The following is a 24,732-nucleotide window of genomic DNA, read 5'->3' as shown; positions in this document are numbered from 1 at the left end:
TCAAATTAGCTCCTCCACATTTTGCAAGTGGTCCAGAAGGAGTGAAATCCATGAGAGAGACTGACTGGTGGGAGGAACAAGCCATTTAACCAGTGAAGCTTCTTTGGTGAAGCCTTGCTGTGATTGGCAAGAACCTCCCTCACCTCCCAGACAAGAAACAAGAAACTCTGACAAAGATGAAGAAATCCTGACCCAAACCTAGGCAAACGGAACATCAACCACTCACTGCTACTATTAGCAGAACCTTTGAAATCACAGGGAAAGGTCTTTTTGGCAACAGTAGTAATGGAACAAACATGACAATGACCTTGGGCATCATTTCCAAAGAAGCTGCTTGATGATCCATAATTGTGTGATCAAAGAAGATCTATATTGTATACATGGGTCCAGAAAAACAACCAGTAATTTTTTGGTAGGAGAAAAACTTATTTAGAACTGCTAAGAACACAGACAGTAGTTCTGGTTTAGAAAGTCCCCAGGTCAGAGATCTGTGGGAGGTATTTGGGAGAATACTTTGGGAAAATATAATTTTCCTGTTATCATTTTTTCTAGGTATTTTGGTAGTTCTTGTCACTGCCAGAAACAGAATCCTAAGCTAGAGACACTTTGGTTTAACCACCTAGCAGATCTGCTCTGACATACATAGTTAATTATTTAATTCCAGGTGTCCTCTGGGACGTTGGTTTCTCACTCCAATTTGCAACCCAGACATGACGTAGCTCAAACAAAGATAATTCCAGTGCCTGGGAGATGAACAAACAAATTTCACACTGAATCCATCGGTTTCTTTGGGTACTTATTTTCATTTTTGCTTATTACTTTAGTACACAGGGTGATGCTGCCCTTCAGTCATATACCATGTCATATACCATGACATCAAACTATATTTTGATGCAGTACTTTGCAGATGTTCTGCATTTATTCAGAATTCCAGGAGGGTTAAAAAGAAACAAAAAGAAGAAAGAAAAAAAGAGGGAAGAAAAGAAAAAGGGGAAAAAGAAGTTCCCCATTAATTTGGAGCTCACAGACTGAAGTCTTGAGCCCTTTGAAGATTTCAGATGACTCTACAGTCTCTGGCAGACTGAATGTCCTTAATCTTCAGACCTAACACAGTGGCTTCAGAGCAGACACACAGATTTAAGCCACATCAATACTGAATGTACATGGTCACAGATGATGCACTGGCCATGCCAAGGGCAGCCTAAAAATGAGGCTAAAAAGAAAGCCAGCCTGCTTTGACTCTCAACAACCAGAAAGCAGTTTGGAGATGAGAGACGTAAAAAAACATTGAGGAGCACAATTTAAAAAAAACCAAAACAAATGTTCAGACATTCTGGCTTCAGTGCCTGAAATACAACTCTAAAGTTTGTTTTAATAACTCTGTAACTACCAATAAGGAAGACAAATGAGGGGGAAAATATAGAAATTATGATCTCTTGGGAACCACATATTTTATGTTTCTCTAGTGACACAGTGGCAAGAAGCTGAACACACTGCAAAGAAAAGATCCATGGCGCTTGATGTATATAAATGCATCAATTGTCAATATCAGTAAGACCACATGCAGTTTCACCTCACTCCAGTGAATTTTGCTAAAATGCTACTGTTCAAGTGTTCCAAGAGTACCTGTAGCCTTAAATGGGAAGTTCTCAAAGGGAACAAATTCTTTTTAGAGCTGGACAACAGAACTCCAGCAGCAGAGCAATCTCTACAAGACCTACAGAGTGAGACAAAATGTTACAGGACAGCAAACTGAATTCTGCATGGTTTGAATGTCTCAGCTGGGATAGTCAGCACACCTCCATGCAGATCAGACCAGCAGAAGTAACAGTAACACCACCACATCAACAAGAGCAAAACAAAGCCAAGTTTAGTCTATGACAGCAGGTACTCCTGAATTTTTCAATTTTCCATTCTTCCTGAAAATTTAGAAATCTTGCCACGTTGCAAGAATGCATCCTTCAGCCCTGTGGGTGAGATGTGATGTGCCCATGTGAATATAACTAACTGCAACAATTACATGACACACGGCAGAAATAAGTTCATAAAGGCCACAGAATCAATGCAGAAAACAGTCAACTACAACACACACTACATCTTAGAAACACAACAGAAAACTGGAGCTTAGGAAAAAGCCAAGCAGTGAATGGCTCTGCTCCACTGAGCATTCCAGAAAAAAAGCCACAGCTCATATCCAAGCATGAAGGAGAACAGAGTGGAAATTATAACTACTGTGATAATGAAAAGCTTATAGTAATAAGGACCATACACATACCTACAAGTATACGTGTGAACTGTCATGAAAAGCAAGACTGACAAAATAAAACTCCTCAGCCACAAGACTTACCTCACAAGTCACATGGATAAAAGAGACCAAGCAAGCATGACAAGAGGCAAAAGGAAGACTACTTCACCACCTTCCTTTTAAATAAATTTAAAAATTACCCTTATGCAAGTAGAGCTTTCTGAATAAAGCCATGAAAAACTCATAAGAAGACACAAGGGAGGAAGATGAGCTTGCTTGAAGCCACATTAATATTTGAAAAACTGCTAACACATACATGCTTTGTGCAAAAATAGTGAGGACAACTTGTTCTTACCAGCTAAACAGTCACAATTCTTTATTTTAGTGATATCTGACTATGGGGAAAGGACACATAATTTTTACTTTTGCTCAAAGAACTGTTCAAACAAATAGTATACATGAACTGCAGTTTAGAAGCAAATTCATACCGTACTTGACATATCTGGTTGATATTTGTAAAAAAAAATGGTTGAGAAGTTATGCTTTCTCTTAACTGGGAAATTCTTTAGCAATATGCAGTATGCAAAATACAGGTGTTACACTCAAATCAAATTTCTACTAATCCTAGGTAAAAGCTTTTATAAAATAAACTTTCCCACTGAAAGAATTGTGGGCAATTAAGGTTAGGAATACTACTCACAGCACAAAGAATGGAAGTTACTTTCTGCCTCTGGTTCAGCTGAACAGGTCAAATATACATTATGGAAGTACAAAGAAAACAAAGAAAATTCCACTTTATGCCTTGTTTAATAAAGCAAACTAGCAACACTCTTCCAAAATTTGGCCAACTCAGTTATTATTTCAAAGGCATTATTTCATCCCAACATCATTTAACTTCTCATAGTCAAATGTCCTTCCAAAACTGCAGTTAGTAGACACCCTCCTGGGACATCACATACTATCTGCTTTGGAAGAACAGCCAACCACTTTCTGGTTTAAGCCACAAAGTTTTACTTTCATTCTTAAATGTAAAAAGTATGAAATGTCAAATTACAGGCATAAATCAAAACAAACATATTCTTTTGCTTGGCATCCCAATATTGTTCTTCCTCCTCCCTCATGAATAAGTTGCAGGTGCAGCCTTAAAAAACTCAGCAAACAGGTAGATACCAAGCAGTCCCTTGTAATTCGAAGTCAATGCTGAAAACCAGGTCTGGATTACAAGGTTTTCACAGCCTGCACAAAACTATCTGGTTACTATTCTGATCTATACATGTTGTTATTCATCCTGGGCTGGTAACTTCTGAAGCCATTCAAGAAGATTTTTCTCAGAAACACACCAAGTCTCTCATAGGCATGATGGCTTCTTGCCACATTCATATAATTTTTAAAAGTCTGCTGAATTTGGCTGTGCTTTAAACACTACACATTCCTTATAAGAACATATGTAAGCTACTTAAAGAGACTATGCATGCCATTATTGTTTCTCATAGGAAAACAAAAACAATACAAAGAATTCTTGTTTGAAGAAGACAAGTTTGCATTTGATTTTTTCCTTTCAATTGCTGTAGCAAGTTCAAGAAAAAAGTATTGGCCACTTGCCGTGTTTCTAATTTATAGTATTGATTCTTAAGTAACAAAAAAAACTATCAAGAACTAAGAAAATAAGCAACAATTAGCAAATCTCATATTTCTGTCTTTTTAGAAGAATTTTACATAGTAAAGGAAACCCTGTTAAGAGCTACCCATGTTTTCTTCATCATGTACAAGTTTCATGGCATTCAAGCTGCTAAAATCTTTTCTTCCCATAATCTTAACTAGTCACCGAAACTGGAAGAGGGGGAGTGCTTGTTTGTTTATATCCTCTTCCATAAGCCTTTCAGCCTTCTAAAAATGTGTTACACATGAAACCCCATCCTCATCTCCAAGGCTTCACCCTCATCCCCTCATGTATGTGTGCAACTTGCCTCAGCAAACTGAAAATTTGTTGTCCCTTGAAGGTCACTTTTATCTGAGAGGAGGGAGCAGTTTGGAAGGAAAGATCAATAGTCTTGCTTTATTGTCAGTTCACTGCTCAAATTCAGTTGTAACACAATTGTGAATCTTAACCTTGGATCAACAAATGCCAAATCTTATATCAGATTACAAATGCTGGAGAATAAAGAGTTTCTGCATTTAAGGTAAAGAACTGTTTCGATGATAGCTGCAAGACAAACCAAGGTAAGATGCATAGAAAGCAGAATTTCCAAAGTTAAAATAGGAATCTATGTTAGTTTGCTTTAAATCTTATTAGTGTCCCCTCCTACAGACAGGAAGGTTGTCTGAATGCAACTCAGAAAAGCACTACTCTTTCTTCCAGCAGATGTTGACAGGAAAAAGGTTTGGGTTTTGTTGTGGGTTTGGTTTTTTATTTCTCTCTCTCTTTCAGCTGTCCAGATCTCCTCTTTGCCCAAACAGGAAACTTCATGGGGAAGTTGCAGAACTGCATACAGTAAAAAGCCTGCAAATGGTCTACAAGCCCTTGCACAGAGTACCCTCAAACCATCAGAGACTTGCTGTTACATGGCCTGCACATCAGCCCCCCTCTTACATCTTGTGAAGAACAGAAAATTTTGGATTTGTGGCAGAGCCTGACATTTGCCTCCGTTAGAAATGAACCACAGAAAGCATCCAACAAATGCTGTGCAGAGTTTGCTATGGGCAAACTCTGGTATTCCCTCTGTTCAGGCCTCTGCCTGGGGTATGGTTACCTTGATTTACAGAAGTGGGGTTCACCTTGCAGAAGCCCCTATCCTTAGTGAGTCCCTATCCCAACACAGGGACTGGCTAGAATGTGACTCGGCCTCAAAATTGTCAAAATCTGAGACAGCACAAAGGTTTCTTCCACCCTGCAGAATGAGTCAGTCAAAGTGAGACCCTGCGCACTGCATAAACACCAGAACGTGCGTGCTGAAAGGAGGTGCTCTCTTCTGGACAGTGACACATCCCAGTGACCAAGAGGCAGTCAAACCACAATGGTTACTTGCAGAAAGGGGTCAGGGAGGTAACAGACAGGAATTTTTTTAAAAAATAAAGCTGAAAACTAGGGGAGGGGTTGGGTAATATGGACATGGATACAACCTAAAAGTAAGGAACAGAGAAATAAAGGCACAAAATTCTGCAATATGAAATGTCTAATGGGGGTGACAGCTGGAACTTCTGGAAACATTTTTCCTTAAATCTCATACGTAAGGAGGACTTTAAACCAATCTCATTTGAAATTGCTCCCTGCTGCTTTAGCAATGAACTTCTGGTCCGCATGTCTATGGGATATCCCAAATGACGTGACAGCTCTCCCAGCAACTAAGTTACTTCAATCCTCCACATTAATCATCAGGATTCTTTAGTGACTCAAATGAGTTTGTTATTTGAAAAGTTCTTTCCTCCAATTCTGTGCCGAAGTCAGAAACAGTCCTGGAAACTGTGTGGCTTAGAAATATTACTGGGCAAAACAGAGGGGAAACAAAATTCAAGAAGATTCTTAAGATCAGTGAGACAGTCTTAACTTGAACCTAAAGAGATGGAAGCTGAAAGTGGCATGCATTTGCTGTGCTGACACTTCACATTCCTAAGCAGAAGCAAAGACAAGGTTATCTAGTTACATTACTAAAATTTCAACCATTCCAATTGATGTTCTCCCAACCAAACACCAATTTCGCTTTGGTGACACAAAACATTGTGGCTATTTTAACAATACAACTATCAAAAATTTTGCTCCAGATGAAAAAGTATCCCCAAAATATTATCACAGCTATTTAAATGGTTATTTTATAATCATTATATTTTGGAATAAGGATTGAGAATTGGAAGTGAAATTGAAGCTGTGAAATTGAATTGCATTCCTAAATTTATGGCATGTTCAGCACTTTTCAGAAATTGTAGCAAATGCTTATAGGGTAAATGAAACAGTAGTTTGTCCTAAAGACTTCTTGTACATTTTTTGTATGATGGAAAAGGCATATCCCAGAAATAGTTCATCTTCTGCCAAAACTAAATCATCTTAAAAACACTCATCAGAATTTTTAAAATGTACTTAAGAACAGAGCAAGGTATTTTCCCATAGCCTTCTTCTCATAAAATGCTAACTAATTCTGACTCATTTTCTGAAAGAAAGAAAAAGAATCAAAGAAAGGAATTCAGCCAGGGGCAGATGTTTAGCATGGAACATTTCAGCCTAGAAGTTGGTCTAAGAAAATGGTGAGCAGCCAAACACAAGGTTTTGTAATGACACATGTGAAACTAGGACAAAAAGAATATTAGCATATTAGCAATGTTGCAGGTCTGTTACTATGGAGAGCATTAAAAATTCTCATTTTATTAAAAAGGCAAGCCTATTCAATATCTATTTCTGTTTCATATTTGAGAAGCAGCAAGAAGATGTCCTCATACCACATAAGAATGATGAAGTAACCTCCCATGGTTTAAGTAAGCATGCCTGTACAATTTTCAATATAGCACTTCTGAAAAGAGCTGGATAAAGACATCTCTGGTTCCCTGATGTCACTTTCTAGAGTGCATTCAGATACTGGTGAAATTTCAGAAGATGGAAAGGATGAGGATATTGTGCTACTATTCAGGAAGAGCAAACAAAATGGCTTATAATAACTGGAGACCAACTAGCCTGACATCAGATCTAGGCAAAGTGTCTGGAAAAATAAGTAAGGAATTAAGGTCAGAAACACAACATCCTATTCCACATGGGTGGCACTTTGAACACCCAGCATACAAATAAATGGCCAAGGGATGTAAGCCCTTTAAAGCTACAGCGAGAAACTGACACTGAGCTTTAGCCAACAGTTTGGGTGTAACATTAAATCATACAACCTTCTTAAGAAAAATCAACCATTTTCACTATGAGTAATGTGCTCTGAGTGGAACGCAAAAAAAAAAAAATTAAAATTCTGAGAGAACTTTGTGAATTGCAGTTAAAGCTTTTTACCAGTGAAGGATTACAACTGAGTAACAGCAGTTCCAGCAGGACTTGCAAGGAAACCCTCATGCTATTAAATGGTTTCATCAGTGACATAAAGAAATGGTGTGAATACCACAAACTGAGGCAATTCTGTGACTGAAAGAAGACAGGCTTGAGCTACACAGTGATCTGACCTACATGGTTAGCTGGACCACTTAAGTAAAATCAGGCAGGGTACAGCAAAAATACTTCCCTGTGTTTAGGCAGAAGAAACAGAAAGAGTAGCTAGAGAGTGGGAAACAGCATCTCAGAAAAAAATAGCTGCAGCAGTTACAAAATCATACTGGACAATCAATTCAAAGTGAAGTCCCAGCACTGTGCTGTGACCAAAGCCAAACCAGACTCAAGCACTTATCACAGGCCTCAAATATCCAGGAGGCTGAGAAGTGAACTGGATCTGGCCAGTGATTTTAATGAGACTAAAACTGGAAGAACACAGAATTGCTATCCTTGTTCTTAAGACCCTTCTGACAAGTTTGAGAGGGTACAGTAAAAAGCTATGAATGTCACTTGAACACCGATAAAAATGCTTTAGAAACCCTTAAAGAGCTCAGTCTGTTTTATTTACAAAAATGGTGAAGCAGCAGAGGTTTTGCTATGCAAGTGCCAGAAAGGGAAAATGCCACATACTAAAGAGCTCTTTAAGGGAGAAACAAGAAACAAAAGAGAGGAACTGAAGCCAGACAAATTCAGATTTGGAAAGAAAACCACCTTTTAAAATTTGGGAGTAGAACTGGGGACAAACTCAAGGTAATTCACTTATCTGTGTGCTTCCAAATTAAGACTAGAGGACTTTCTGAAAAATAAATGCAAGTTAATATATGCTCAAAAACAAGCAGTCAGCTTAATACAGAATAAATGCTTGACATTTTGTAGACTATAGTCACACACAGAGAGAAGTTGATTAAAAAACTTAATACTTCTTTACACTTAAACTCCATTAATCCATTACCTCTCAAGAAACACTACTGAAAGGTGGTGCTATCAGTCATTAGTAACTAATTTGCGTGACTGCCACTGTTTCTTTTTAAGTGATGTGCACATTGTAGTTACGCTTTGTACTCATTTCATACTTGTGCTCTATTTGCTCACACTTGGTGCCATTCACAGTTTCAGCACTTATCCATCAATTTTAATCCATGTTTGTTTGTTGGCAAGAAGTGATCACAAAGCAAAAAGAACAAGAGGAAAGGTTGATTATAAAGAAAGAAAAGACCAAAAAGTCTGAACCATAAATTAAAACCTGAATTGTCCTACAACCTGCTGAAAACACTTTTTCCATGTGATGCTGGAAAGCAAGGAGTTGTGAAGAACTTACATGTAGGCTACTTAAAATATATCCTTTACCTTATACATTCAAATGATGACTGAGTTGTTAGAAACCATCATTTTTACCAGAAATGCAATTATTAGCTCAGAAGGCAATCAAGATAGCATTAAACCCAAGTCAGGAAAGACCAGCAAATAATATAAACTTCACTTTTACTCCTGTATAGGCTATAGATACACACATGTAGGTATAATACTTTCACAGTGGTATTGTGCAATGCTTCTTACCTGAGGGGATTTTATCATCTGAAATACACTGATGCCTCCAAAAGCTAATGGCAGATCTTTCTCTGTTCTGCAGCCGATATAACCTCTCAGCTAGCCCGCCCCTGCAGAGAATAAAGCAATGCTCAGTTTTGCCAGGACTCTGTATTTGGTTTTGCCAAGCAACAAGCCACAGGACATATATGTATGTATGTCTATGTATTTATGCTTTGACCCTTAGAGACAGAATCATACTGTAAAATTACATTTTGTAGATTAGTTCTCCTAATTTTGAGTTTTCCAACAGAGTCACTTCCAGCAAAGCATACACCTAGGGTGTAACACTTGCAGAACTGCACACGACAAAACATTTTCAGTATCTGGGTGTCCAAAATCTTCATGCTTTCAGTCCTGTCTCCAGTACAAGGAGTGTAAAAAATAAAGGTTCCTAACTTTCCCTTGTACTTATGAACAGATCATACTAGACAGTTGAAAATTCAAAACAAACCAGTGTAACCACTAGTTATAACAGGTCGGGTTTTCTTTTCCCTCACAGATTTGTTTGTCTGTTGGCAAGGAGTGATCACAAAAATATTCTTTTACCCATACTTGACCCTATGATTCATTTCACAAGCTGGGTCAAGTGTGCAGTTTCAGTGGTCTGAACACTCTCCAAGATGAAATTAATTTAGCATTCCCAAGGTGAGGAGCAGAGGAGTGGCATCTAGCACAAATACACTTAAGGTAACACTAAAGCAATTCTTACCCTTGGATTCAAAGCCAGAAGACATAATTTCTCACTTTTAAGAACAAGAAGATGTATGTGTTGGAAGCTGTCTTTGGGCTACTACAAAGAACTCTGGACTACTGTGGGAGTGTTTGAGCATTTTTCTTTGGCTTCAAAGAAGTTATTTGCATAAAGATCTCCTTCATTCTTTTGTTGCAGTGTAAAGTTTCTCCACAAGTACTACCAAATATATTAATAAAGATTTCTACTAAGGTGAAATGTGTCCTTGAGTTAAACTGGTTTAGGAAGCAGCAGAGACAGATAGCATACAATCACCTTATGACTATCTGTGCACATGAAGAAAATTTTTTGGCTTAGTTAAAAAAGACAGATAGCTTGGTAAGGCTCACATCATAAATGTGAAACTGGGAAGACACACATCTGTGGAAAATGAGAAGGAGCTAAAAAGGCCAAGCAGGACCTCAGGTGAGTTGCAAAAAAACCCCTCTTCGGTTACCAGTTATTAAGCAATTTCATCTACAGACAAGTCAACACATTATATAAAAAGTAGTTATTAGTGTCAGCTGAAATTTTAATGAATAGCTATATCCTTTGCAAAATTATAATTATCACAAGAATTATCAGATGGAATGGCTAAACATCTAAGTAGCAGATCACAGAATGAACTCTGAAAGACAGGAGCCCCATTGAAGCCAAAACGATCTATAGAAGTTTTGCAGTTTATATTGCCACATCTCTATACGGCTGCTGTCAGCCAGAGAGGAAAGAAAATCAGACTCAGAGGAAGAAGAAAATCCCCAAAGCCTCAAAAAAAAAAAAGAACCCAGACTTAACAAGCTATGAACCCTGCTATACTGAGGAGGAAAACAAACAAAAACGTGTAGAAAATATTGGGCTCCAATGAAGTTCCAGGCAAGCTTAACAACCTTGTTTAACCCTGGTTTCAGCCAGGACTTTAAGACATAGAGACAGCTAATACAGAAGTGCAGTGGAAGCTTTGGTTCCAAGAGCAGCACAGTCAAGCACCAAACTTCATACAGGATAACCAACTCTGCTGACAACACTGTTCCTCCACATTTCCCCCCAGACTAGAGCACTGAAGCACCACACCTGTGGGCAAACAGTTCTACAGACTCCAATAAACTGTCCACCCAGTTTCTCTTCTTACCAGGGAACCATTCTCAGATGCAGTTGTAATTCAGCTTGGCTGGGTGACCTACGAGCCATGCTGGAACTAGTAGATGCCAGCTCAGCTAGGCTTAAAAAGGCAGCAGTAAAATGCATTTTCAGATTGCTTGTTTAAAAGTCTTGCATGCATGAGTCTGCATCTGAACCCTGTGGTCAGACTGCAGCAATACAATAAACAGTTAATAGCTCAAAAACCTGTTTTGCTGAGAGAAAACTGTTCAACATGAGTGTTCTCCTACTTTATTCCCTCCACAGATGCCAGTCAGAGAAATGTATTTTATTTGTTCAAACAATGCAAGAAAGCCTTAAAGCACCTGCAGAAGAGAGCAGCTATTAATTGGCTTACAGCTTAATTTCCCCCTTTTTTCCTGAACAGGGCTATGGTTGTGTCCAGTCAATCAGTTCCTACTCTTCTGCAAGCCCACTACTGTTACACTTATGGCAGGAATGCCCTGTAGCATAAAGGAAAGAAAGCAATTTTCTAATTCCATGGCTACTGTACACAACAGCAAGACATCATTCCTGTTTCAGGCCAGCTATGACTACCAGGAGGGTCCCACTGATGCTCACAGTTTCATTACTAATTTGCTGACCATGTCTGTATTAGGATAACAGTTAGCAAACAGGTCCATGAAAAGTAAAATTCTGACTTTCCTTAGTAGCCCTCTGTGCTAAGTACACAGCTATTTATTAATCATAATACTTCCATTCACATTCCAAATGTGGTTAAAAATAGTTTAAACAGAAAACATCAAAGAAATTTGCATCTGCTTGGTTGCAGAACATAAAATATAACTAAGAATGCATTTATGAGAGGTTCTCAGCTGGCCATTGGAAATGTTGTTTTTATACTGTTTCATAGCTCATGAAATTAGAAAACACAGTTCAAGGACATGCCATGCACAAAAAGAAATTGTATGGCCAGAGCAACAGTTGGTACTTTATGGTTTGTTTCTTTTAAAAAGATAGAAAGGAGTTTAGACACCACTGCAACCCAGGAGAATCAACCCCCTTTTTAGCTCAAACACATAAAACAAAGGAAAAGGTGATTTCTGTTACACAAGCTAACGATTTGCTGACAACAGCATTTGAAAACTACTCATTCCTTCCAAAACAGTACAGGTGCCTACAATGTAAAACACTTGTCACGTACTGTGAGATACTGTGAAGGATACAGAGTCAAGAGTCACTCCTGGCTGCACAGTAACAGATAAGCCAACATCTGGGGTAAGTGTATAAAGTTGGCAGATATATTTTAATCACTAATGTATCAACTCTGTAATCAAAGGAACTGACAAACTATTTTACTGAAATAATAAAAACTAGTTTAGGATGTATACTTTCCTGACCTGCACTTCAAACTTGCCCCCAAAATGTTTTAATATGAGCAAATTGAAGATATTTGGCAAATAGCTAATGCCAAGGCTGTTTGGCGAAGTCAGGCTTCTCAGATACAATCTCCACTGCCCACAACCTTTTTATTTTTAATCACAAAACTTCCAGTACAACTATTTTGTTCCTTTAATTCCCTGAAGGCAGGCAGATTTTAAAACAGCAATTTATGTCCTATTGCCATACTAAATCTTAGCTTGATGAAATACTGCATTTAAAACAACACATTGCCTTTACTGTCCATGTCCAACAATATCCACATGAAAGACCATAAGAAAGCTCAGGTTCTGGTAGTTGCCCTTCCCACAAACTTTAACAGCAAGACTGAAGAGTTTCGTGACACCTATCACCAAAAAGTAATACTGAGCCTCATCTGTGACTTCCAGGCTGGTTCCTATCTCCCAACTCCAATAAGAAAGCAACAGAAAAAGAGCATTAGTGAATCTGCTATATCTTGAAAAGTAATTTTCAATCTTTCTGAAGTGTTGGAGATCTTTGTGTTTATTTATTTAAGGTTATTATTAAGGTTTTTATTCAGCAGGGCAGGGCACTTACCAAAAATAACCCCCTATTCATCCAAGTTTACTCCTTTACAGACTTAATTTCAAGTCAACACTTTTGACCAAGTTGTCTCCTCATACACAGTATACACAGGCCTCCATATAATTCAAAACAAATATATATCCCCATCTCAAGACTGGGCAACTTCTACCTTCTCTCATTTCAAAGTAATCTTCTACTTTCACATTAACTGGTGAAGTAACTGACACTCACCTGCCCCTTTCTACTTCTTTGCACTCGATAGGGCACTTGCTAAAGAAAGAAAAAATGCCCTGCTTACTCATGTTCAGATTGCCAGTGACCAGGACCCCCAGATCCCTTTCTGCAGTCCAGCCTTCCACCATCTCACTCCCCAGTCTCTACACACAGCCAGGATTGTCCTGTCCCAGGTGCAGAATCTGGCACTTGGCCTTGTTAAACTTCATTCAGTTGGTGATTGCCCAATCCTCTAATTTGTCACAGTCTCCCTGCAGGGCATCTCTGCTCTGGAGGGAGTCAGCAGCTTCCCCCAATTTACTATCTTTGGCAAGCTTAGTGTCCCTTTGAGTCCTGAATCCCAGTGGTTAATGAAGATGTTGAAGAGAACTGGGCTGAGGATGGAGCCCTGCAGAGCCCCACTAGTGCCCAGACCCCAGCCTGATGTCACCCCATTCACTGTAACCCTTCGTGCCTGACCTGTGAGCCAATTGTTCACCCATCCCTCAACATGGTTTTCCAGCTGTGTGCTGGACATTTGGTCTGGAAGGTACTGTGAGAAACTACCAAAAGCTTTGCTTTGTCCAAAAGTCAAAAAGATCCCATCTACTGGCTTTCCTAGATCAACCAGGTGGGCTAGCCTGTCAGAGAAGGGTTTACAAGCAGGTCTTCTGAAGCTGTGCTGGCTGTGACCAATGACAAACGTGGCACTGTTTTCCCCCATTAGCACCAAACATTTGGCCCAGTGAAACCATCCACACTTTCTAAAAGAGAAAATGCATTTTAAAGTACTCCAAGTGCAAAATAATTTTACTGTGTACACTGCCAGTGATGACAAGTGGTACATCTGTACTGCAGCCATGCTCTTCTTCATTTTTATATTCCTAATCCAACAAGAAATTCACTAGTAAAGTTAAATAGTTATAGAAATAGTTACAATTAGCATAAGAACATGACCATCTAAAGGGCTAGTCTGTTATTGTTACACCCTCATGCCACTTGTGGATGCATGTAAGTAAGACCAGTCCCAATTTTAGAGTAAAAGTCTGCTTCATTTGTGCCAGTTCCCTCTTCCCTTGGCAATTTCCTTTATTTTCAGGACCTCAGTTGGCCTCATGTGACAACTGGGTTTCATTTTACTGCACATAGCACCAGGACATTCTGTAATTTTCTCCTCTTTTGATAACACAAGTTAATTTTAGTTGATCAGATTTGCATGTGGTCTGCATACAAGTAGATATAAGATAATTAAAAATAAAATCTTTGGGAAATCCTGTTTCTCTGGAACTATAAACAGCCACTCAAGTATTTAAAAAAACAAGCAAAAAACTAAAGCTTATTCTTCACAACTATAAGCTCTTGCAACATGACAGATTTAGATACAGAGTTACCATTTTATAACTTAAGATATTTCCTACAATGAACCTCAGACCTTTTTTTCCGATGGAAATAAAATCTTAACGGAAAAAGTAAACAATTCAGAAAAACTTTAAGAAAGGTTTACTTGCAGACAAGAGAAACTGAGTATATGCATTTTGAGTTTTCTTCTCTACAAATACTGAATTAACCCAGTTATTTGTTTAATCTATGTAGTAAATATTAAAACTTGTAATACTCTACATTTCTCCATTCTTTCACACAGAAACTTTGAAAGAATTTAAACTAATCAGTTTAGACATTTCACCCCATAGCATTAACAAGAATTTCAAATGTAACAAGAAGAGCTTTCTTAAAAACTGTTCTTTCCAATATATAATCTCTCCCCTCAGGTTTCCAAATCATTTGTGTAATTTTCCCATGAAGAGCTGACTCAAGCTGAGAAACTGAAGCTTTGGGATGGAATGAAAGGGCAGGAGCATGTAAACCCAACATCTCTTCACCTGATTACCACAGCAATTCATCTCAGTACCAGGTACCACTGGTAGCACCTAATTCTCAACTCACTTAGTACCTCACAGGTGCAGTACAAGGCCATGGATCTGGCAGAACACCTGGGAAAACTATTTATTCCCACTGCATCCATCAACAGTCTTGTTTAAACAGAGGAGGGCAACTACACAACCATATAATACCAGTGTTTAAGGGGAGGATGTCCCCAGCAGTGGCATTGATGGCTGTGAGTGAGAGATGATCTGCTTTGCTTCCAGAGTGACAAACTGGCATCTCCTACAGCACAGCTCTTCAGAACCACCAACACCCCTGAAGAACACAACCCATCACACACATGACCTGCTCTCCCCTAGGGACCATGGTAGAAAGAAGAATAATCTTAGGACACTTCTGAAAACAAAAACCAACATTACAGGGGACACAAGAAAGCATTTCAGAATTTGGGAGTAGATGTGTTGGGGGAGAAATTGCTTCAGCCACATCACTCTTGTCTTCAGACACCAACTGTTTTCCAAAACCCCTCTTAACCCCTAACAGAGGAGAATTGCAGTAAGTCCCTTCAAATCTGGCACAGCAGCAGCCCTGTATATTGTGCATGTTGATTTGGGGACATAGATTGGCTTCTCATTTCATTTACATTCAAAGATATTGAATTTGCAGTCAAATTTCCAACGCTAGGATCACAAAAATTTATTTTAAGTATCCATAATTACCTTACTTCTGAAGGTTTCTCTTGCTTTGGTTGCATCTAATTTTTTTTAGTGTACGACAATTGCATCTGTAGTATGGTCAAACAAACAATACTCTTTCCTCCCATCCAGGCAGCTACCATTTCTGTTTTAGCACCAGGAGGTTTCCAGGAAGAGAGGACAGTAGAAAGAAATGTATCTGAATTTCTCCAGTTATTGTTATGGCTCTTTTTTTGCTTGGTTTGATTTTGCTTGGGATTTGGGAGTTTAGGGGGAATAATTCTGGGGGGTTTCTTTCAAGTTGCACTGAAAAATGTACCCACTGATGTAACAGATGCATAGCTGCAATCAGGCAATGCAAATATAAATGCAGATGGCAGCATGACTGTAAGATATCTACAGAAAATATAAGCTAAAATTTCTTGAAAATATTATCTCTACTTTTGAAGATAGATTTATGCATGCCAAACAGCAAAGAGGCATAATAGAAATTTTCTATTTTCTTCAAAAGGGAAAGAAAATGGGAAGAGACCTACTGTACCTTCACTAGGACTCCCCCATGAAATAAGCATATACAATACAGTCTGGATTTGAAGTTGAACCTACTGCACAGGAATTTGCATAGGAAGATGGCAGCTTTACCACTTGCACCATCTCTGCTCAGCCCATGTTTCCCTAGGCACTGGCCTGGAGAAAGAGAGCCCAGCTAAGTAAAGACTCTCCCATGGCTCTCTCCCACCCACTGAGAGGTTCCAAATGGTCCATCTGAGTGGGAGCTCACAGGCCAGGATCCAGCTTCAGGATGATTCCCCTGCTCACTGCTTTTTCTGCTGTGGCTTCCATCTGCAGCAGAGGTGGGAAGGAAGGAGAAACGTCAAGCCCACATCTGCTTTGTAGCTTTTAGCTATTAACTACAAAGATTGTCACTTGATCCATCAAGAAGCTGACAAACCTTTCCCCAAAGTGGCCTTCAATCCACAGCACTGAAAACCTGTGTTTTCCTATTGAGGATGCAAATTTATATCCACTGTTTTCACACCAATGAAAATGTTCTCTGTCAGCAGTAAAAGGAAGGATGGGAGAGACACATAGAATTAATGCCCTGAACAGGAAGAGTGAAAAGATGACAATTACCTGGATGAGCAAAATAACTAGATAAACAATACTCATAACTAAGGAATTTCCTGCCTGCTTCCCTGTTCCCAAAGGAACCCAAAGTGGAACCACAGGATGGAAGGTAAAAAACCCTGTAAGCTCTGTTCCTCTGGCCATTCCTGACAGATTACAGTCTATATAATTGTGTAGGGTTTGGTCTTGTAGTTTTGTTTGTTTTTAAAGCAATCTATTCTCTTACACACTTGTGTCAGAGTAGCTTTGCCATTTTTTGCATTTACATTTCCAGTATCTTCTACATTTTTTGCATTTAGACTGTTGATAGTAAAGGTCATTAAATGAAGCTGGAATTTAGAAAAAGGCAAACCCACTAATGGTAACAAACAGCTTGAGAACTGCTTAAAGCTGGAAGAGCACCTGGGCAAAACACCACCGTACACTTGTCCTGTTTTTATTACATTCACACATACTTGCTTTTGGCCACTAAAAGGCATTTTTGAGGGTTACAGCTTTGGTCTGACCTAGTACAGCTGTGTATGCATGCTTCTAAAGTAACAAGAAATAAAGCTAGATTGCACAAGCAAAGCACTTTTATGTATAGAGATCCTCAGTAATTAGGACTTCCACACCTGTTTCCACAGATAGCATTCTGAAATAGCCAAGAATATTTCAGAGAAAAATAAGGTCTGCCTATTAACTAAAGATTTACTTTTTAAGTAGTTGATTGATTACTATACATAGATTGAGCTGTAAAAGTAAGAGAAGCACATTGTTAAAACAATAGGGATATATAACAGCACCATTTGTAATTGTGGTCTCCACATAAGCTTGAGGCATATCTTTACATATATCATTTAAGTTAGCACAACTTTCATTAATTTAATATAGGAAGTGACCATTTCTGTACTGTAATTAGCTAGAACATCAGGCTTCAACTGCTCCATCTCAGGCTACTTTCTTTCAGCAGTTATATATTTTCCCAATTTATTTAACTTAGTCACAGACATTTAAATTTCACCTTAAGAATACATCCTCCCAATTGCCTACATAACGCTCCTCTGGCCTACACTCCTCAGAACTATTGCTCATCCACTCATTGCCTACAGTATTTCGGATAATTTTGCCCTGACAAATATGGAGAGGGCCAAAAAAAAAAAATCCTAAAACCTGAGGTACAGCATTTTTGCAGGCTTTCTTGAGAAGTACAAAGCAATGAAATGATTAGAAGCTAGAACAGAAGTATGTCCACTCACACATCTGTAAGGCATTATTATAAATCCAAAAACCAATCACTTTCAACAGGAATTCAATATTGAGAGCTTTCACCAGAGATCTCAAATATAGTTATTTCTTACCTTTTTTGCTTGCTTATAGATAAATGACATTCCTTAAGTCTTTTGCATTTCCATCTCTAAAATATTTACCCTTGAAACACACTCCAACACTTTACTGTCTTACTTATAATTTAAGAAGAAAACAACCAGAAGGAATCCCTTAAGGTGATTCAGTTCATTTACCTCAGTAGCTTCCTCTTCTTGGCAGACTCTGCGGGGGCTCTGGGGGCCCTTCCCGGCTGCTTCCCGGGGGTGCGGAGAAGGGCCTGTGCTGACCTCAGCCACTCGCTGGCCGGTCGTGCTGTGACATCCCCCATGTCCCCTCCTGGCCTCGGCTGTAATCCCTTACTGCATCCTGGAGTAGTGGTCGCCAGGGTCGCCTCTCCTCCTCCCACACCGTCACTATCGGATGAGTACTCAGATATTTCTGTCGAAATCGCCTACACAAATAAAGATAAAAAGCTTTTTGAACAGAATGCTAATGAGATAGCGTAGCTTTATGTAGGCAGTTGTATGCTACAGAGTAATCCACAAATGGAATGCCAATTTATTAGCGTAACTTGGACAACTTCACTGTAAATGCACATTAATCTTTTGTCAGTCAACATCGACCCCTGAATATAAGGATCATCTCTTGAAAGAGAACTGAGATGAAACAACATTCAGGTTTTTTTAAATAACTAGATCTGGAGAATTAAGCTAATGCTTTTATCTAAGGCAAATTTTGAGGAAAGCAGAGAGAGGCTAATGAGTGACAGGTATCATGACTGGCAGCTGAAAGTAAAAGAGCTTTTATAATGGGATTCAAACAAACAGGAAGGTCAGCTTCCATAGTCTGAATGGAAGGAAGAAACCCATGCCTCTATCGACAGCTTGTAGCTGTGAACAAGTATGTAACCTTTTGTTAAAACACAATTTTGAACAGTAAAGCAGGCCTTCATCCATGTCCAGAAGGACTACAGCTTCCCAGGAAGGTTTCAAGAGTTAAGCATAAGCTGTTGGGCTGTCTCCAGGTAGCTCCAAGGAGGATGGATCACTGATCAGCAGTCAGGGCTTGGAGCCAGCAGGGCTGGAGTTCAGCTCCACAGAACTTTGCTGGAGCTCTTCTCACAGAAACTCTCAGGACACACTGAACTTATCCCACTGGTTGAGGGAGGGATGAGACAAGAGGATGAGAAGGCAGAAAAAACCTTGCAGAGAGATGGAAGGCTGAGAAGAGGGCTGGAAGGAAAAATTCACCTGCTTTGGCTGAACATATTTTACTCTTCTCTAGGACTCCTGCAGAAGCAGGTTTAGGCTCCTGGGTTGGGTCCCTAAGGTGAGCTCTGCACAGCTGTTACATGCATTATGTTCTCTTGACCCACTGTTTCTTAAAGTACTGAATATTAAGCAAAAATACTTGGAAAGTGACATTTTACCAAGTACAGAACAAAATGATCTAAACCACTGAAATAGGCAGAGAACTGAAAAACATGAGCTGGGCTCAGTCTTCAGGAGCTAGTTGAAAAAAACCCAAACAACCAAACCAACACTGTCTTTAAGTTCTGGTGGGGTGAGCAGTGACAGTCCTGTCACTGGGACCACTAGCAGTAGGCCAGCTGAAGTTAACTGGCATAAAACTGTAGAAGAGGCAAGTTCAGTAACTCAGACTGAAAGTTAAGAAACTGAGACTGATCCTTGAAAGACTCAAAACCCCAAATGCAAAACATTAACTTTCCATTATCAGTGGGACCCTGGAAAACCCCAAAGGCTGATGTTGGCTCCACATCATGCTTCCTCAGTCACAAAATAGGTCCTGAAGAAAATTAGCCCACTTCTCTGGTCTAATGAAGTAAGTAGTGTTCCACACAGGTTGTTTGACAACTAGCTCAGATAGAAGAGGAAAGGGAGGGAAATAACAGCATTTGCTAAATTTGCTAAAGTTGTTCTATGTTATTAATTAGTGTAATCATCTGGAAACAGCATTTCTCAACTGTGCACAAAAATAAAATTTCAGCTCTTGCCAGTTCTCTAAGACATTTTTCACGTAAATGCCAAGACACTGTGCTCATGTTCTGAGAGTTTACCTAAGTATTCTTGAAATTGGACGAACCTTTTAAAGTTATCCAGAGAAGTAGAATAGCTAAAAGAATGTAATTAATATCAGTCTGCTTTAAACACAACACAGTCAACATCTGTCCCTTGGCAACAATATTTCTCTGAAAACAAACTTCTTCCATATTGGAAATGAGCCAGAAAGAAAAGATTTCAAAGACTCTGAAGGCAGTAAGCAAGCACTTCATTCTTACAACACCATTCCAATGTACACTCGTGCTTTAGGAATGCATTAATTTTTCTCAAATAGCTATGATATCCATTGTACCTAAAAAAAGAATGCAAACCTGGAGTTCCCTGAGCAAGTGAAATGCATATGAAAAAAGCCCTGGGGAAGGGCTTCAAATTATCAGCATGTTTTAATCCCACTGACTGTTTAAGAGTTAAGAAGCTTTCCTAACTAAAGATAGTCTAATAAATTATTTCTGCTAATATTTATTACTGTAAACTTGTTTAGACTGAACTTCCCCTAGGAAACCAAACTTCGGGGTTTTTGTTCTGTTTGATTGTTAGTGTTTTTTTGTTGTTGATGGTTTTTTAATTGGTCAGTTGGAAATTTTTCTTAAAAGAGGAAACTCTAAAAGTTGAGAAGAAAAACAAGGAAAAAAAACTTAGCTTTCCAATTCTGTACATTTTTTAACTGTAGCCATCATCAGAATTCTAGTCTGAAGAGAAAAATATTTTCAAAACACACAACAAACATGATTTTTTTCAAGTATCCAGTAAACAAACTGACAAGCCTACCAACAATAAGGTGTGGTAAAGCTGGCAAAAAAAAGTCATTTATTTGATTCACTTTAAAACAATCACTAATAAATAGTGAAGAAATTGTTCGTTTTTTATCAATATCTAAAACATCATGAAGAACTTTCAAGAGTTTTGTTGTTAATTCATTGGGGTTCTTTTTAATAATATCCCCAGTAATATCACTGGAGTTTGCAGAGGATCACCCACACAGCTAAGCACAAAGAATCGTCAAATTAAAATGCTTTGTCCACATGACTTATTATTTTGAAATACAGTAATTTTGGTTACAGTGGCTGAAAATACAATGCTTCCCACTACACACAGGCTCAGTTTCCCCACCTCAGTTCCTTCCTCTGACCCCTGATCCCAGTGTAATTATCCCCAATCCTGGGGATTTTCATGACTGTCTCCCATATATCCCAATCCCCAAAATACTTTGTAGTAGACTGTTCACTAAGATATACCTATATTTCCAATGATTCCACAGCACCTTTTATATCATGCTAGCCACTCCAGATCCAGGGGCTGACTGAAAAAAATTCAGGGCTTGACCTCAATATATCATTAAAACAATAAACATATTTAATTTTGTTTGATTTAAAAATAAATCTATTTTCTCTGTGACTGGTGTCATCTGAAAAGCTATAAATGCTCCCCTTTTACGGCTTTTCTTTTAGGGAAAAATGACAAGTGTAAATGGACAGACTACTGCCATTTTTTTCTGTCAAGGTTTGACTACGGGAAAGCAAAGAAGACATTGAGTACTGTATTGGAACATCCAGGACCCAATATTTTAAGGTTAAGCATTTTTAATCAAAATGCATCAAAAAGGAAAACACTCTCAAGATTAATTTATTAATGATGTATTTTTAACAGCACTCACAAGCACTAATTAATATAGAGGGTGGTACACATATAAAAATAGAAACCAAAATGAGAAACAGCAAATACGCTCCCAAATAAGCAGCTAAGATTGCTAAAGAATGTATGTTTACCTGTGTCAATTTGCTTTCATTAAGAACAAAAAAAATATCAAAAAATCAACCACAGAAATTGTAAAACACTGGCCCAAATTGTTCAAAGACATAACTTGACTTGAGTGGAATGAAGATTCCATAAGACATAGATTTTGCACATATACAGCACCGAAGATACCATGCTGTTACTTCTGTGACCAACTACTCCCTCCTTCATCCTCAAGAGATTTGCTTCAGCTACCTCTTGCTTCACCTTGAACATCTCATGAGTTCTCTGGCAGTACCTTGGCAATCTGCACAGTGTTTGTGTCTAAAAGGTCTGAAAAAATTACCTTTTCACTTCAACAGTGATGGAAGCAAGAAATATCTGTATTTGATGAGTTTAATAAGCACTTGATATTTCTTATCAATAAAATAGCAGTAAGTTAACACAGGAAGTCTTAAATTTGAAGTTTCCAGCTTCAGGATAGAAAGCAGAACCTTACAAAGCTTTTTTGTACAAAAAGAAAGCTAACAGATCAATCCCATTAAAATAATAAATCTGTATTTTTTAAAAGGTTCCAAGACAGTGATTGCTAATAAGATGCAAGGTGATGAGCAGTTGTGTGGGTTTCTCATCCCCCTTGTCTCTCCTCCCAAGATACATCACTCAGTGATTTCTACAGAAAAACATGAGTATCCACTCCTCCTTACCTTTGTAGTCATTAAATACTTTCATTTGTTCAGCTGTCATACACTGAGAAAATATTGTAAATAGTTCCCAGTAGATATGAAGATATTTTGCAGATAAGATGATCAATATAAGTTCACAGATACTATGAACAAGTTAATCAGCTAAAGCTAAGATACTTCAACATGCTGCAGTATGTCTTAGAGACAAAAATTGGGTATCAAATTCTACATAAGCATTGATACAACTTTTTTGCAGATGGAGGTCATTTAGTCTGTGATTTCCTTCCCTAAATAAATTTCTTCTCTCCTATTACCCTACCACAGCCTAGCTCAAATGGCAGAACTAACAGGCATTCTCAGAGCACCCTTAGGGAACCAGGCTTTTTCAAGGTCACAGAGCCAACTTATATCAGAAATAGTAACAGTATTTCAGCGTTTCAGACTCTGATCACTGCACATACAGAGTAAAATTCATCTTGTGGCATCTCCCTTCCTACTTGTTCATTCACTTATCTTTGCCTCTGGTTCTGGAAGCATTTTCTGTTACCCCTGCCTGTTCTTTCATGGACTATCTTTTTCCCTATTGTGATTCCCTTGTGTTTTTCAGAATTTGTATGCAATTGCACTACCTGCCCTCTCCTGACAGCTCTCAGGATGGCTGGAAGCTGACCAGTATTAACAAGCACACACAGTGAACTCAAGTGATTATCCCACTGCCTCTTTTTTATCAACTATTCCCTGCATTTGCGCTGCAGGTGCTTTGCTGTCTGTGCATGCAAAGGGATTCAAATGCAGCCAACTTCTACCCCAGGCAGCTGGTTATAGGTTGCCAGGAGATTTTGTATCTTGCATAGAACTCTCTAAAATACAAGAGTGAGCAGAAAAGCCACTGGATTTAGCACAATGAATATTCACAAGCATAAATCACCAGTGCAGTATGTCAAAGGCTCAGGCTATGTTAAGGAATGCTCAAAGGTAACTCCACCAGAAGCTGGCTTGCAGGATTACAGGGAGTAGGGTAAAGGTAAAAGAAAATAAGTTTTCCCTTAGTTAACACAAAATTAATTCAAGCATTGTGCACAAAGATAGTAGAGGACATTATTCAGCCCTATAAAGATAATTAAAGATACAAAGGGTTTAAAGCTTGTAGTTCTCTTCAAAGTTCTGTGTTTTCTGAAGCTTTAACTGAAGCACTGAAGTCTATGCCAAATATACTTTCCTAGTAACTAGAGAAATAATTTGGTTCTTGGTAAGCTAGCTACTTTTACTCTAGAGAGATAAAATTCAAATATTCCTTCATACAGGAAACTTTATGTTGAAGTGCAGAGTTAGTCGTGTGCTGCTCCGTGGGTGACACCAAGCCTTCTTCTCATGGAATAACCACAGGAACAGCACGCAAAAATACAAGATTAGGTAGCAGTGCGTGGGCAGAGATAATCGTATGAAAAAAAGAACAACAATGAAAGACGTAAATCACTAATAAGGTATTTTTGGACTTGCAAGCCCAAACTGACACAGCAGATTAACTAAAATTTTGTATCTGGAACAACCACCTAGTGTTATTATAGAGACAGCACATATTTAAAATGGATCTCAGATAATGCCTGGTTGTTTAGCCAAGTACAGCATTCCTCCCCAGCACACGCACTCAGACCATCTGATCTGTCCTAAATATTTATCAGTGGTGTTGGTTCAGTGCACTAGGAAATGACACGTCCTGCTCCACACACATTAGCACTTTGTGGTTGCCATTACAGGGAACAGAGCCATGTGCTCCTCAAGCACCAGGATGGCCACCTCGAGCATTTCTCTGGGATTCTCCAAGAGCAAGCCCCACCAAGCTTCTTTCTCCCTGCTTGGCCACCACTAAACTTCAGCGACATCTCCCTTCACACAGACATGGGAATGAATTTCTGCTGTCTCCCAGCTGCCACCACCCCAGGGCTGGAATGCAGTAGTTATTAGCACACAAAATCATTTATGCCAAGTAGCAAAGAAGAATGTGGTATCTACTTGAATATGGAGAAGTGTAGGCAGCAACACTGTAATTATTCAAAGCAGAATTTGGTCACAGATTGCACCCTCATCTCCTCTTTAATGGTGTTTTGAGACCTTTAAACAAGTGGTTAGGACTTCTCTTCTATGACTAATAAAAAAGGATTCATTGCATCCAGCAGCCCAGAGCTTCCTATCGTAAAGGAAATTGATTCATGATTATCTCTGGAGGAAGCAGGCCAGCTACCAAACCTTACAACCGCTGCTTACATTGCTGGGCTCCCCTTTGAAGAGCTCCTGGAGAAGTCTTAGCCATGTCTGACACCATTTATTCTGCAAGCCCTGTCA

General features: G+C 38.8%; 1 protein-coding gene across 1 annotated transcript in view; it reads right to left on the bottom strand.

The window, feature by feature from the left end:
* The window catches only part of SPIDR (scaffold protein involved in DNA repair), a 191,544-nt gene that overhangs the window by 123,446 nt on the left and 43,366 nt on the right, over nt 1–24,732 (bottom strand). Inside the window, exons 6-7 of the mRNA XM_062488813.1 lie at nt 18,083–18,339; nt 8,814–8,914 (exon numbers count right to left, since the gene is read on the bottom strand). Of these exons, the coding sequence (XP_062344797.1) occupies nt 8,814–8,914; nt 18,083–18,339 (358 nt within the window). The remainder of the gene's footprint in view (nt 1–8,813; nt 8,915–18,082; nt 18,340–24,732) is intronic.

Source organism: Cinclus cinclus, chromosome 1 (assembly GCF_963662255.1).
Source record: "Cinclus cinclus chromosome 1, bCinCin1.1, whole genome shotgun sequence".
NCBI classification, from domain to species: domain Eukaryota; kingdom Metazoa; phylum Chordata; class Aves; order Passeriformes; family Cinclidae; genus Cinclus; species Cinclus cinclus.
The sequence above is the reverse complement of the archived record's forward strand: the minus strand, read 5'-3'. Positions and strand labels throughout refer to the sequence as shown.